At 42.4% G+C, this 14,314-nt stretch overlaps 2 protein-coding genes across 3 annotated transcripts in view; both read right to left on the minus strand.

The window, feature by feature from the left end:
* Window positions 1-1,019: 1,019 nt before the first annotated feature.
* LOC103259463 (mediator of RNA polymerase II transcription subunit 30-like) lies at window positions 1,020-1,541 on the minus strand. Of its 2 annotated transcripts, XM_021711852.1 has the most exons (2): window positions 1,211-1,541; window positions 1,041-1,105 (listed from the first exon to the last, which is right to left on the minus strand). In XM_021711852.1, the coding sequence occupies exons 1-2, from the start codon at window positions 1,539-1,541 to the stop codon at window positions 1,041-1,043; spliced, it is 396 nt and encodes a 131-aa protein (XP_021567527.1). The 2 variants fall into 2 exon arrangements, with proteins under 2 accessions (XP_021567526.1, XP_021567527.1); XM_021711851.1 differs by having other exon boundaries at window positions 1,020-1,541.
* Window positions 1,542-12,465: 10,924 nt separating this feature from the next.
* Window positions 12,466-14,314, minus strand: part of ZSCAN25 (zinc finger and SCAN domain containing 25) — a 10,688-nt gene continuing 8,839 nt past the window's right edge. The window contains exon 6 of the mRNA XM_008057126.2: window positions 12,466-13,625. Within this exon, the coding sequence (XP_008055317.1) occupies window positions 12,793-13,625 (833 nt within the window). The 3' untranslated portion in view covers window positions 12,466-12,792. The remainder of the gene's footprint in view (window positions 13,626-14,314) is intronic.

A 14,314-nucleotide genomic window follows, 5' to 3' on the forward strand; every position in this document is an offset into this window, starting at 1 on the left:
TATAGGTCTGATGTGTAGCTTATCTCATCCTCTTAACAGGGTCTACATCAGAGCTTTTTTTTTTTTAATTCTGGGAGGCCAATTTATCAATTTTCCCTTTTATGCATTGAACTTTTGGTGTCGTTTGAAAAGTATTCCCCTAGCACTCTTGGTTGTTGTTTTCTAAAATCACAGTTTAATGCTTTCCATTTAAACCTATGATCCATTTTGTGTTCATTTTTGCATAAGCTATGAGGTTGAGGTAAAGGTTTGTTTTTGTTGTGACTTATGGCTGTCCAATTATTCCAACACTATCTTTCGAGTATCCTTCCTCTGTTGAATTCTTTTTGCAGCATGGTCAACCATGAGTTGGGCCCATTCGTGGGCATCTATTTCTCATTCTCTGTTCTGTTCCATTGATCCTTGTGTCTATTCCTCCACCAACATCATACCGTCTTGACTAAAATAGCTGTGTAGTAAGTCTTAACATTGCTGGGAGTGATTCCTCCTATTTGTTTTGATATTTTGTGTGTTTTGTTTTGTTTTTTCAGGATTTTTAAAGTTAGTCTTGATCTTTTTGCCTTTCCATTGATATCTATAAACAAACTTGCTGAGATGTTGAAAAGAATTAAAACTATAGATCAATTTGGGGGAAAATTTGTATCTATACTGTGCTGAGTCTTTCAATCCATGAACACACTGTGCCTCCTCATTTCTTTTTTTTTTTTCCAAATTAAAAAATGTATTTACAAACTTTATTTTCCTTTTAAAAAAAACAATTAGTCAATTCATGAAGATAAACCAAAACACAAACTCTATCAAAGTGTGTTGCCATAAACTTTCATAGAATCAATAGCCTTTAAAAAAAAAAAAGGTAGTGAATATTTTAATGTAAAAACACAATGTAAACATAGGGACTTTAGTTTTGGTGACTAAACACAAGCAGATAAATAATCTTCTTCAAAGGGAAAAACACTCTGGGAACCCAGTCTGACATTGCATGGCAGGAAACTTAGCGCATTGGTGAGTTAGTTTCTCAGGGCCAGCAAGGCGTTCACATCTCAGATCAGGTTCCGTAGCTGATCCACGATTTGCTTCAGCTGCTGAGTCTTCTGTTTGAGTTTTTTATGGACTTCAGCAAATTCCCGCATCTCTTCACAAGCAAAACGTGGCGGGCCAGCCCGGTCGCCATTCTTGGAGCCATCTTCTTCCACATATGGGATAAGTTGCTCTACTGGGATGGGGTCCATGCCTCCACAGTTCTCATTGCATTTGTCGTAGACCAGCCGCAACTCCCCGGAGAGAACGGACAGCTGGCGAAGGCGATCCTGCAGCTTTGTGAGCCGGTCTTGGTAGGTCCCCGTGTGGTAGGTGACACCATTTGGCAACTGCGTATTCCTGAGCGGCTGGAAGATCTCCAGGGTGCGGTACACGATGTCCTGCACCGTCTCCTGCCCGATGCGGCACGGCGACGCCGTGTTCACCTCGCGCGCGGCCTGCTGTGCCTGCGGCCCGGCGAACGGCCCGGGCGCCCTCCCGGCCGCCAAAGGGGGCGTAGACATGGCGCGGCCTCGAACCTTCGGGTGGGAGATAGGGTCCAGGCTTCGACCGCAACTGGGCGGCTGCAGGCCTCCGCGCCGGCGGCAGCACTAGCGCCCCAGCGGCCAGATTTCAAAACAGCCCCTCTTCGTTTCTTTAGGATTTTTTTTTTTTTTTTTTTTAATTCCTTCTCTCAACATTTTGTAGTTTTCCACATAGAGATTCTGTGCAGGTTTTGTTAGATTGATCCCTAAAGCATTTCATTTTCGTTAAAATGATTGTAAATGGTACTGCGTTTTTATTGTTTCCAGATATTAACTTCTGTTTTAAGGAAATAAGGTTGAAGGTTTTTCTTTTTCATTTATTTTTTCTAATAATTTTTTAATTTCGATTTTATTTGTATACATTCGTGGGATACAAGGGGAATTTTGCTACATTGACATATTGCTTTGCAGTTAAGTCAGGACCTTCACAGCTTCCATCACTGAAGCAACACACATTGTTCCCACCAAGCAACTGCATGCATCCACCTGCCTTGATTTTTGTGTGTTGATCTTATGTCCTACAACTTTGCTGAACTACTTATTAGTTCTAGAGGTGTTTTTGTATATTGCTTGAGATCTTCTATTGACAATTATGTCACCTGAAAATACAGACTTTGATTTTTTTTTCCTTTCCAATCTGTATGCTTTTTACATCTTTCTCTTATCTATTACACTAGGACTTCCAGTATGTTGTTGAATAAGAATGAACATTTTTTAACTGTTCCTGATCTTGGGGGGCGGAATTCAGTCTTTCACCATTAAGTGTAATTTATTTGGAGGGTTTTTTGTAGATTCTCTTTATCAAATTCAGTAACTTTCCCTCTCTTCCTAGTTTGCTGAGTTTTATCATAAACAGGTGCTGGAAGTATCTACTTTAAAACAAAACATAGTTTTAGAAGATGGAAGTTTTAATAATGTTGGATTCACAGGCCAGTTCCAAGTTGTGAAATAAAATTCTTTCTTTTCTTTTCTCTGCCTGGGGAAAAAAATTAAGAGAAAGAGGCTTTCGGGTAATTATATTAAAAATAAATTCCTAATCTTTTAAGCATTGCCTGCTTTCTAAAATCACTATATCAGGGTAATCTCTTTTCAAGATGTTCATGATGTAGGTGTTTGTAAAGACAGAGCTGGTCTGAGGCAACATACAGTCTGCCAAGGCCACCTGCCTATCTGTCACAAATCTCTTTCTACTCTGCAGAGCCCTGGACGAGGTGTTAGTACTTGTTCCCATACATTCCACTGGAAAAACAGGTTTCTACCACATGGAATATTTTCACTTACAAGGATACTGAAATGTTGAGACTAGAAACCACACTAGGTGGCTGGATGCCCCCCGCCTCCCACACACTCAGAGGAGGTTAGGCATCTGGGAGAAGTCTTTGTTGAGCATCTAGCATTTTTGCCTATCATTTAGTAGAGAGTGACAATTAAATTTTGACCTTTTTATCTCTACCTTGCCAAATTTCTAACTAAGAGGCCTGGAGAGACAGGCTTCTTTATTAACTAACGTGATTTACTTTCTAACCTGGCTCTGGCATATTGTGGCTGAAAAGAAAGAACATACATGCTTGATCTCCATAGGCACAACTCCATCTACCATGTTTCTTGCTTTGAACTCTGTCCTTTGGGTCCAGTGGGAATTATGAAAAGTGCCGTCTCTGTATCTGTGGATGAAGAGTGCAAGAGAATATGATCACTGCCGTCTCTAGCTTTCACCAGTGGAAAAGTGAAGGAGGTAGGAAAAATAGAAACTTAAAGAATGAATGTGGAGACAGACAGTGAGAACATAGTCCCCTTTCAAGGTGTAGTCCACTGAGTTTGCGTTCCCTAAAAATGGTCTCTTATCCTTGTATCTAAAAGACATTACAAAATTCATTATGAAATGTCACTTATGACTTCATGCTTGGGAAAGTCATGTCCTTCTGTAACTTCTGAGTCTGCAAATTTAATGGCAAATGGTGTTGCATTTTGTGCTTTGATTCTCTCATCATTGCCCAGTATGGAGATGTGTTGGAGAGGAACCAGAGGTGAGCAGCAGAGAAGGACAAGCCAGTCTCCTTGAAAGAGTACATAGAAGCACAGCTGTAGAGTTCTGAGCTGTCACGAGACCCTCCAGCTGCCTGCCTCTGAGCTCAGTGACTGGACAAAAATCAAAGCTGTAGTGTTGCAACTCCAATGGGCCACCCAAGAGTGGTGACTTTCACAGTCAGGCAGAGCAGTTGGGGGGGGAAAGCGTCTTCTATCCTGTGCAGAGAAGCCAAAATGTATTTACCTGATAAAGTTCCCTTGAATATTCTGAAAGACAAAAGATATAGTTCAGGAAAAAAACAGTCATGATCAAACTAAAGTTTTGAGTCTAGAAGATACGGAATGTTGGGAGGGGAAGGCCTGTTGTTACCTGTTGGCTGGCAACGAGCATGGCAGGAAAGTTACAATGCAGAGCTTTAAACTTCAGTCCCTTCATAAGATTGCTGAGGATTCCTCCAAAATCGAAAATATTAAATCTTCCCACTACTCCTTCTTCCCCCAATCTAAAAAGAGAGATGACCTTAGAAAGACTATAGGTAGGACACCCTTATGGTTTACTGTGTAAACCAGGGGTGTCCAACCTTTGGCTTCCCTTGGCCACATGAAGTAAAAAGGAATTGTCTTGGGCCAAACAGAAATTATATAGTATGGATGTCCAACCTTTTGTATTCCCTTGGCCAAATGAAGAGGAATTGTCTTGGGCCAAACAGAAATTATATAGTATGTGTGTGTGTTTTTCTTAAAACTTGTTTTAAAAAAACAAGTTATATATACACACATACACTATATAATATATATATAAGATTATTAAATTTTTGTATTTTTTATTATAAAGTTTAGAAAAATGAGAACAATATAAAACTAGTGAGAAATTTGATCTACCAACGTCTGGTCCGATAGAAGTGATTGCAATTCTTAGTGAGTTCTCAAGGTGCCTGTCAGAAATGTTTGTTTAAATTTTGCTCTTCGTGTGCTTCATAACTGAAAACAGCTACTCACAAATGTACACGCTGCCAGAAAATGGCGCCATGAATTACGTGTGACTGTGAACTTCAAAAACGGAACTATGCAAGGGGTTATGCAGAAATAAATGCTAAAAAACACACTAAAAGATTCTGTGGGGCTGCATTACTAGTTGTCCTGGGCTATATGTGACCCACAGGCCGAGGGTTAGATTGGCCTAGTCTAAACTGAGATACGTTATTTGAATCATACAGGAACAAGTATACATGAAACCTGTCCTAGGCAAACTGGCTGCTTAGCTATGGGATTTACTAAATTAACTTTGGAGTGATGTGTTATTTTTAACTAGGAAAAATTTGGCTTTGCACTTTGCAAAAATAATCTGCAACCTCAGATCACAGGAATGGGGGGAAGTGGGTCTTTCTGGAGCTTTAGCAAGGAGTGTAGAGAATAAGAGATGATATTGCTGGCGAATCAGAATGGGTTGTGATTGTTCTGTAATACACTGAAAAGGAATCAGCTCTGGGCATAAACTCAGTGGTGAGGCAATGTCACTTTTCTTGAGTTCCCTAGGACAAGTTAATTATTCTACTTTTGTCCTGTTGAAGCAGTCTTACACATCTTTTACCATCCACACTCAACACAACCCACTGTAATTTGTCTGATTATGGGTCTCTGTCTCTTTAAGACTGAGCTCAGAAGTGCGTCTAACTTCTTAGTGTCCCGAACACATTCAGCACAGGGCCACATACTGGCATCCAATAACTACCTCAGAAGTGAGTGTGGTGGGAGGTGATCTAGCAGGTAGTTCTGAAAATGAGTGGTTCTTCGCCTGTCTTGCTCAGGCATATGGATTTACATGTGCTTCTTGCTGCATGTGTAGCAGAAGGTTGGAAGTACTAATTTTAATTTTCCATGCTTTGCTCTACTCAGTGTCTCTGGGGCCTGCAGCCTGGATGTGCTCACCAGCATATCATCTGAAGTAAAAATGAATTCCATCAACAACTCTCAGGATCCCTTTATAAAAAATGTCCAAAAGCTCTTGAATATAATTTCTTTAATCCACTTTTTCTCTGAATAGGTATGTGGACTATGTATTTTTTTATTTTTAAAAAAACAAGTTTTATTGAGCTATAATTCACATGCCATATATTCACCTATTAAAATGTACAATTAAATGGTTTTTAGTACATTACAGGATATGTGAAACCATCACCATTGTGAACTTCATAACATTCTTGTCTACTCAAAAACTCTATACTTTTAAACAACTATCCCCTTCCTACCCCACTCAGTCATAAGCAACCACTAATTTACTTTCTGCCTCTCTAATTTTGCTTATCCTGGACATGTCATATATATGGAATCATATATGGTCTTTTGTGACTGGCTTCTTTCATTTAGCATATGTTCAAGATTCATCCATGTTGAAGCATGGATCAATACTTCATTTCTTATTATCACCAAATAACATTCCATTGAATAGATGTACTGCATTTTGTGTATCCTTTTATAGTGGCATATTCCTTTCCCTCACAACTAATAAGTGATCTGTAGGGAGATGTTTTAGGACCATGAAATTATCTTCATTTTGGCTATTACCACCCTTACACTATTATGAATTCAGTTGTTGTGAATAACTGCTTACAAGTTTATGCGTGAATTCTTGTTCTCAATTCTTTTGGGTATATATTCAGAAGTAGGATTGCTGGGTTATATAGTAGTATTTCTATGTTTCATTTGTTAAGGAACTGGCAAACTGTTTAACACAGTAGCTATATCACTTTACATTCCTACTAGGAATGTCTGGGGCTTCCCAATGCAACAATACTAAGTGGTGTGGCCTCTAGGAGTTAAGTCATGAGGTCTCTGCCCAAGTGAATGAGATTAGCACCCTTATGAAATGGCTCAAGTTGGAAGGGAGTGCTCTCATGCTCTTTTACCTTGGACACAATGGACACAATGTTGGTTCTCTCCAGAGGATACAGAAACAAGGCTCAATCCTGCAAGCAGAGAGCAACTTTCATCAGACACTGAATGCTAGTGCTTTGACTTTGGACTTTCCAGACATTCAAATGTTCTGTGAGGACGCAACACAAAACCAATAACAGGGATGAAAGAAAACAAGTGAAAGGAAGATGTTCCATAAAGAAAGCAAGCTGCCAGCCTCAGAGGGCTTCCTTGGTCACCGCATGAACGAGCTCTGATCAACCCTAAACAGCATGGGAATTAATCTGCAGCTCTTGTAAAAGGCGTGATAAAATCTGTATATCTCTTTAATGGTGTACTGTGTCATCCTGCCACTTCCACCTCAGGGCAATGTCATCTGACAAGGGCTTAAAACAATGTTCCTCCCACAGTCATAACTAGTAAATCCTACCAGTTCTATTTTGCTCTACATTTTAAATTTTCATATGAAAATATTTTCAAGCTTACAGAAAAGCTGCAATAAAAACAGTGCAAAACACTTTGGAGGCCAAGGTGGAAGGATCATTTGTGCCCAGGTGTTTGAGACCAGCCTGGGCAACAAAGAAACCCACCTCTACAAATATATACCTTATAATTTTAAAATAGTGCAAAATAATACCCATATATCTTTTGCCCAGATCCACTGACTGTTAACATTCTGTGCCATTTCGTCTTTCCTCCTCCTTTCCTTCTTCCTCTCTCCACATACACACACATACAATGGCCCCTCACCCCTAAAAATTTCATTGTGTATTCCTAAGAATAGGAATACTTTCTTAAGTAACTGCAGCACAGTTACCAGCATAAGTACCTGGAACACTGATACAATAATTCCATCTAATCTAGACCCACATTCCAATTTTGTCACTTGATGTAACGTGCTTTATAGGAATTTTTTTGTTACAAGATCCAGTCTAGGTCAGATATTGTATTATCCTTTTAGTCTCCTTTAATTTGGATTTATTTGGAACATTTCCACAGCCATTCTTTTTGATGATACTGACACTATTTTAAAAAACACTCTCTTCCGCCTCCCCTTTTTAAAAAGAATGTTTCTCATTTTGGATTTGTCTAGTTTCCTCATCATTAAATTCAGGTTATACATTTCCAGGTACAATGCTATTAAGGTGTTGGTTTATTTTTTCAGAGTAGACAACTGAAGGCACACAGTTTCTACCTTTCATTCAGTAATGCTGATCACTTGGCAAGATATTACCTGATTTCTCCAGTTATAAATATTATCTTTCCCTCACAACTAATAAGTGATCTGTAGGGAGATGTTTTAGGACCATGAAATTATCTTCATCAACATTTCTCCCTAGATTTACCATCTATTGGATGATTCATGACTCTGCTAATCTTTACTAAGGCATCTGCAAAATGCTGATTTTACCAACCCCGAGTCCTCCCTCCATATCTACCAGTAAGCATTAGACATTGTACATTATCCTTATGTATTTATCTATTGTCTGTAGACCCATCATTCTTTTTTTTTTTTTTTTTTTTTTGAGTTGGAGTCTCACTCTGTCACCCAGACTGGAGTGCAGTGGCCGCTCCCGGCCACCGCAGCCTCGACCTGCTGGGCTCCGAAGATCCTTCCACCTCAGCCTTCCAAGTAGCCAGAATTACAGGCATGCGCTACCACGCCCGGCTGATTTTTTGATTTATTGTAGAGATGAGGTCTCGCTGCCCAGGCGGGTCTCGAACCCATGGGCTCAGGCAATCCACTCACCTCAGCCTCCCAAAGGCATGGGATTACAGGCTGAGCCACGGAGCCCGGCTAGACCCATCATTCTTTACTGTACTTAATTACTTTGGTGTTCAAATTGAGATTTGCCCAGTGGAAATCCTTTTAAGCTGGTTTCTGCATCCTTATATGATCCCATCATCTGTTTATTTTAGACCTTCCTTACTTTCTGTATAACGAATTCTTCCAGGTTCATCTTGTACCTGTGCTGTCCTACCATACAATCTGCCATTTCTTTAAGAATCCCTCATTCCTTGTAAGTGATAAACAGTATTATAAAAACTTGATTGCCTTTACAGGAAGCAAAGCAACCAGCCTTTTCTAAAAACAGGCAAATAAAGGGGAGGATCAAGCATTTATCCTGGCTTTCCTGTATAAACTGTACCTAAGAGTAATCTAATAATGAACAAAGGGAAATTTCTTACATAAGTATTCCAGCTACTAAACAATGAAGTATTTATAGGACTAATGAAATAAACAGATCTAGGATCCTAACATCATATGAAAAGAAACAAGACATGCCACCATCTATAACGTGTCCTTGTCAAAATATGAAATGAATCTGGTTACATCTCTGAGGTTTTCAGTTAATACAGAGGCCAGAGAAATATATTAACACCATGAGTATGTAATCGCCAAAATTCCAAATCTAAAAACTCCACAGGATAAATAATGCCGTTTTTTAATGAACAAATTTCAAAAATAAAAGGTTAAGTACTATAGATTATGAGACTTCCAAGACAAATAAATAAGTTATAATGTATTTAAAAAATTAGCTGGGCTCTTAAAATTCATTAATTGGATATTTTGACATGAAGAAATTGTTGGGGTTTTTTAGGTATAACAGTATGTTTTTAAGAGCCCTAACCTTTTAGAGATACACACTGAAATGTTTATAAACATTTTGAGTTATGCTTCAAAACACTTCAGTGGAGGAGGAAAATTAAGAGGAAGGAGTGGGTAGAGATAAAGTAAGATTGGCCATCAGTTTATAATAAAGTAAATGATGAATACATAAGAATACAATTAAATATGTTTGCCATTTTCTATTATAAGAAAAGTCTACAGAATAGAAAAATACAGGTAAAATATTTGTTGACAATTGAATATAAAAATAAGGCTATTGAAATTCCATGGGAAAAATTCCTTTTAACAGAGGCTTTTTTGAGACACTGTCCATAAGCTTTGGCCTTACAGCAGTTGGGGAAGAGGCCAGATGGGAAAGATAGCCAGGCCCAGCTCCTACTGAAGCATCTCTCAAGAAGTCCATCTTGCTGAAAACCAACAGCCAGAGGCCAGCTGGCTAAACGCCTGATCAAATCAAAGAACATCGACAATTTAACTCAGGTAAACAGACCCTTGAAGAGCAACTCCCAACCCCTGGGGGCCTCTATAGTCAACTGGCCTAGGAATATCAACCTCTGTGGAGGGCCCCCTCAGCCAGCTCAGCCAGTCACCATGACACTAGAAGCCTCCCACTGGGTTTGGCTAGCGGGGCACTGTCAGCCTTCCCTAGCTGCTTTGAGAATTGGAGATAAAAGAGCAGATTTTGAATATGGACCTGGGCATTACTGAGGCACAACAGCAGCCCCTTGTGGACGTCTCAGATACACTTAACGCCCTTGTCAGAGGAGGCTTGTGAGTTCAATTGATGGGCCAGGAGGATCAGGGTCACCTGCCAAATCAAAATTAAAATGCCAAGGCTTCCTGCCAAGAAATATGTGACAAAATCACGTTTCAAAGTGTCTGAGTAATAAGCCCTGTGTTAGTCATTACCATTAACCTCATTTACAATGGAAAATGGGGGAAAAATCTCAGTAAAATTAGATACGAAGAGGCACCAGAAGACGCACCACATCTTGTAATTGTAGTATACTGTCAACAAAAGACAGACTCATCCAGCAGCCAGTGTCCAAAGGCAGAGCACAAGAATCACACCACAGTGCAGTTCATACTAGTTATACTCCTTCCAGAATTTCAAATAGAAAGAAACCCTTTAGATATGGCAAAATAATAGAAGCTAAACACAGCTACAAATACTGCACCTTCTCATTTTTGAAAAAGATTTTTTTTTCCCCAAAGTCCTACAACAATCTTTATTTTTCCTGAACTGGCACTCATGCAAAACAGGTCACCGCCATCTCATCACCCGCAGCTGGTGTCCAGGACTCTGAGTGTCTCTGACAAGGGTCTAGAGGACAGAGGCCTTTCTACAACAAAAGGGAGGTGGTGAATGCATTTCATGGCAAGATGCTGATAGGGTCAAGAATACAGGATCCAGTCCCAGGCCCCAAGGATTCAAGAAAGTACCCACGAGTTCTGAAGATAAAGTACCTTCACTAAAATGTAAGCCCTGCGAGATCAGATATTTTCTCTCCCTATTTTATTCACACATGCATCTTAAGAATCCAGAAGAAGCCAGGCTCGGTGGCTCAGCCTGTAATCCCGCGCCTTTGGGAGGCTGAGGTGAGTGGATTGCCTGAGCCTGCGGGTTCCAGACCTGCCTGGGCAACAAGACCTCATCTCTACAATAAATTTTTAAAAAATCAGCCGGGAGTGGTAGCGCACACCTGTAATTCCGGCTACTCAGAAGGCTGAAGCGGAAGGATCACCAGAGCCCAGCAGGTCGAGGCTGCTGCGGTGGCTGGGAGCGGCCACTGCACTCCAGTCTGGGTGACAGAGTGAGACTACAACTCAAAAAAAAAAAAAAAGAATCCAGAAGAGATCCTGGCACATTGCAGGGCCTCAATACTTGTGAAATGAATCAAATGAAAATAGAGAAGAGCATTGCATATACTATAAAGTGCCATCAAATATAGAGCATTAATACTATCTCATCTTTCAGACTCATTTAATCAGTTGTTAGAACAGGGGTCCCCAACCTCCATGCCATGAACTGGTATCAGTGCCTGTTAGGAACCTGGCTGCACAGCAGGAGGTAAACAGCTGGCCAGCCAACAAACAAAGCTTCATCTGTTTTTACAGCTACTCCCCTCACTCCCATTACCACCTGAGTCCTACCTCCTGTCAGATCAGTGACAGCATTAGATTCTCATCAGTGTGCCCCTATTGTGAACTGCACATGGGAGGGATCTAGGTTGCACATTCCTTATGAGAATCTAATGCCTGATGATCTGAGGTGAGGCTGAGGTGGTGATGCTAGTGCTGGGGAGCAGTTAAAAATAGATTAATGGGGCAACCCCTTCGGGTCCCCTCCCACTAAGAGAGCTTCTCTATCCTTGCAATAAATCCTTTCTCAAAAAAAAAATACAGATTAACATTAGCAGTGAGTTTGACTGCACTATAATAAAGAGACCATAATAAATCAATTGCTTGCAGACTCATACCAAAATCTTATCTGTGACTGGCAAGTGAGTTGATATACTTCAACTGTACAGCTGTATCTGGTAGCAGGCTTTAAGTCAGAATCCGACACTTATTTCCATCTGTGCATGGCCTGCCCATTATTTTATTTACCACTTCCATCTGCACCTCCTTTTTATGATGAATTATATAATTTCATCATATATTACAATGTAATAATAGAAATAAAGTGCACAATAAAAGTTATGCCCTTGAATCATCCCCAAACCACTCCCAGCCCCCCGCCCCTAGTCCATGGAAAAACTGTCTTCCAGGAAACCAGTCCCTGATAGCAAAAAGGCTGGGGACCACAGTGTTAGCAAACTGAATGTTTTTAAAAATACTCTCACATTTATTCAGTGACCAATAGCAAAATATTAGTTTCAGCTAATAGTGAGTGTGCAGACAACTGTTTTAGTGCAAGGAATAACAGATGGGAAAATTTTACAGACGAGGGTAGGAGGTTACAGCCAGACACAAGGGAGGCTACAAATAAGGTGAATGCAACTGCCTGGGAGAAGATCCCAAGTGGAGTGGAAGATCAGCACAGGGGCTGGCCGGGCAGGAGTGAGCATGCGAGATGCACTCGGGGCTCTCAGCCCAGATGTACTGGAGAAGGCTCTGGGTACTGACTACTGCAGTGCGTCCCACTGCACAGCACAAGCTCCTTGAGAACCAGGTCTCACATCTCATTCACTCCTGAATTCCCAGGGCCGGCAGGACAGGGGTGTGCAATAAATACTGGTTAAATGTTAAAGAGAGTTAGGTGGGGAAGATTCCGAGCTAATAACCCTGCGACGCAATCCTCAGAAAACAAGGCTCCAGCTGCCAACATGTGACCAAGTTCTGCCTTTACTTGGCCTTGTTCAACAGGTGGGTATGACACCCACTGAGGGAGAAAATCTCAGCCTGGACTAAATGTCAGGAGACCCTTTCCCTAGAAGATGGTCAGAAAACTTGTAGCACCACCTGGGTAAGAGACAGAGCAGCTGTGCTCTCTGGAAGCTCTAAGTAAACAAGACCTTGTCCTTTTCCCACATTTGAAAATGGGAAGAAAGGCGACAGGTCAAGTGTCCTCTGCAGCCATCAACCCACACCCCGCAGGGCCCTGCAGTGAGGAAGATGAGGGGACCCTCCACAAGGCTGCCCGCCATGTGGCCCTCACTGCACCGGGGGCTCCCGGCGGTGCTGGGTCTTCTGGTGCCGGTTGAGGATGGACCTCTGGTTGAAGCTGCGTCCACAGGCAGGGCAGTGGTAGGGCTTCTCTCCCGTGTGGATCCTCTGGTGTCGCACCAGTCGCTCCCCTTTGCTGAACCGCTTCCCGCAAACCTGGCAGCCATAGGGCTTCTCCCCGGTGTGGGCACGACGGTGCACGGCCAGGTTGGCATTCCTGCTGAAGCTCTTGCCGCACTCGCAGGTATAGGGCTTCTCCCCGGTGTGAGTCCTCCGGTGCACCTGCAGGTGCTGCCTGCGGCTGAAGCTCTTCCAGCAGTCTCCACACTTGTAGGGCTTCTCGCCCGTGTGACTACGCTGGTGCACCTCCAGGTGGTGTCTCTGGCTAAAGGTCTTCCAGCACTCGCTGCACACGTAGGGTCTCTTTCCCAGATGGGTTCTCTGATGCTTCATCAGGTACTCTCGCAGGGTAAAGCCTTTCCCACACTCCACGCAGCCGTAGGATTTCTCCTCCTCATGGGTTCGTTGGTGCCTGACGAGATTGGAGCTCCGACTGAAGCCTTTTCCACACTCGGGGCACTGGAAAGGCTTCCAGAAGGAGCTGTGGGTTTTCAGGTCATCAGGCAGGGGGATGGCGCCATGCTGGGGTGGAGGAAGCCCAGGCACGCCGCCCCCAGAGCCACCAGGCTCCTGCTCACAGGCCCTTCCGAGCCCAGGGCCCTGGAGAACAGCCTCCCCAAACCTCTCGGATGTCAGTCCCGCCAGCGCCCCTTTCAGGTCTTCCTGCTGGGGTTTCGCCTCCTTTTCCTTGCTCCCAATGCCTACAAGAGAAAGGAGACAGAGACTGATTCTGTCATAGCCACGGAAGGGCATTTATATGTTAGACCTCGACTTCTGAGGGGTCCCATTCACAGTTCATTGTCTTCTTTCCTCTGACCAACAACCTCAACCCTTCACTTTCTTGAACCCTAAACTCAGACCTTTCTTTGCTTCTTCCCATCTCCATGCCTTTTTACAGAAGAGTATGCCAAATTCTAGTGCCCTCCAATGAACTTTCTGCTAATTCCATCTCATATTTCCTTCAAATCAAACTCAATGAGTCCCTCTAAGAAACCCATCCTGGCTTTTCTCTTACCCTTAGCCTCTTTAGCACTGTGTACTCAACTAGAATTGTGTTATTCTGCACTTCCCCCAAACAATCACAAACGTGCTCCAACACAGAGACGACGTGCAGCTCTCCAGACCCTCCACACGCCTGCTCATTCCCAACCTGCCCACTCACCCCCTTCTAGCCAGATGCATTCATCCCAGCATCCTGGGAGCCTGGCAGGAACCAGCTCAGGGAAGCTGCCTGCTAACTGCTGGATGAATGAGTGAAGCAGTCTATCACTGCAGCTCTTGCAGCAGACTGCCCCCACTTAGCATATTTTATCAAGACCGAAAAGACATGATGCTAGTGGAAGCCCATCTTGACCCTCACTCTGACTCTTCTACATCCTCTCTAGATTAA

The sequence above is a fragment of the Carlito syrichta genome, unplaced genomic scaffold (assembly GCF_000164805.1).
Source record: "Carlito syrichta isolate Samal-C Ts95f unplaced genomic scaffold, Tarsius_syrichta-2.0.1 Scaffold302779, whole genome shotgun sequence".
In the NCBI taxonomy this organism is placed as follows: Eukaryota; Metazoa; Chordata; class Mammalia; order Primates; family Tarsiidae; genus Carlito; species Carlito syrichta.

Bases quoted from the DNA above. Each gene is read 5' to 3' on its own strand.
- LOC103259463 (XM_021711851.1), bottom strand. From the start codon at position 1,541: ATGTCTACGCCCCCTTTGGCGGCCGGGAGGGCGCCCGGGCCGTTCGCC.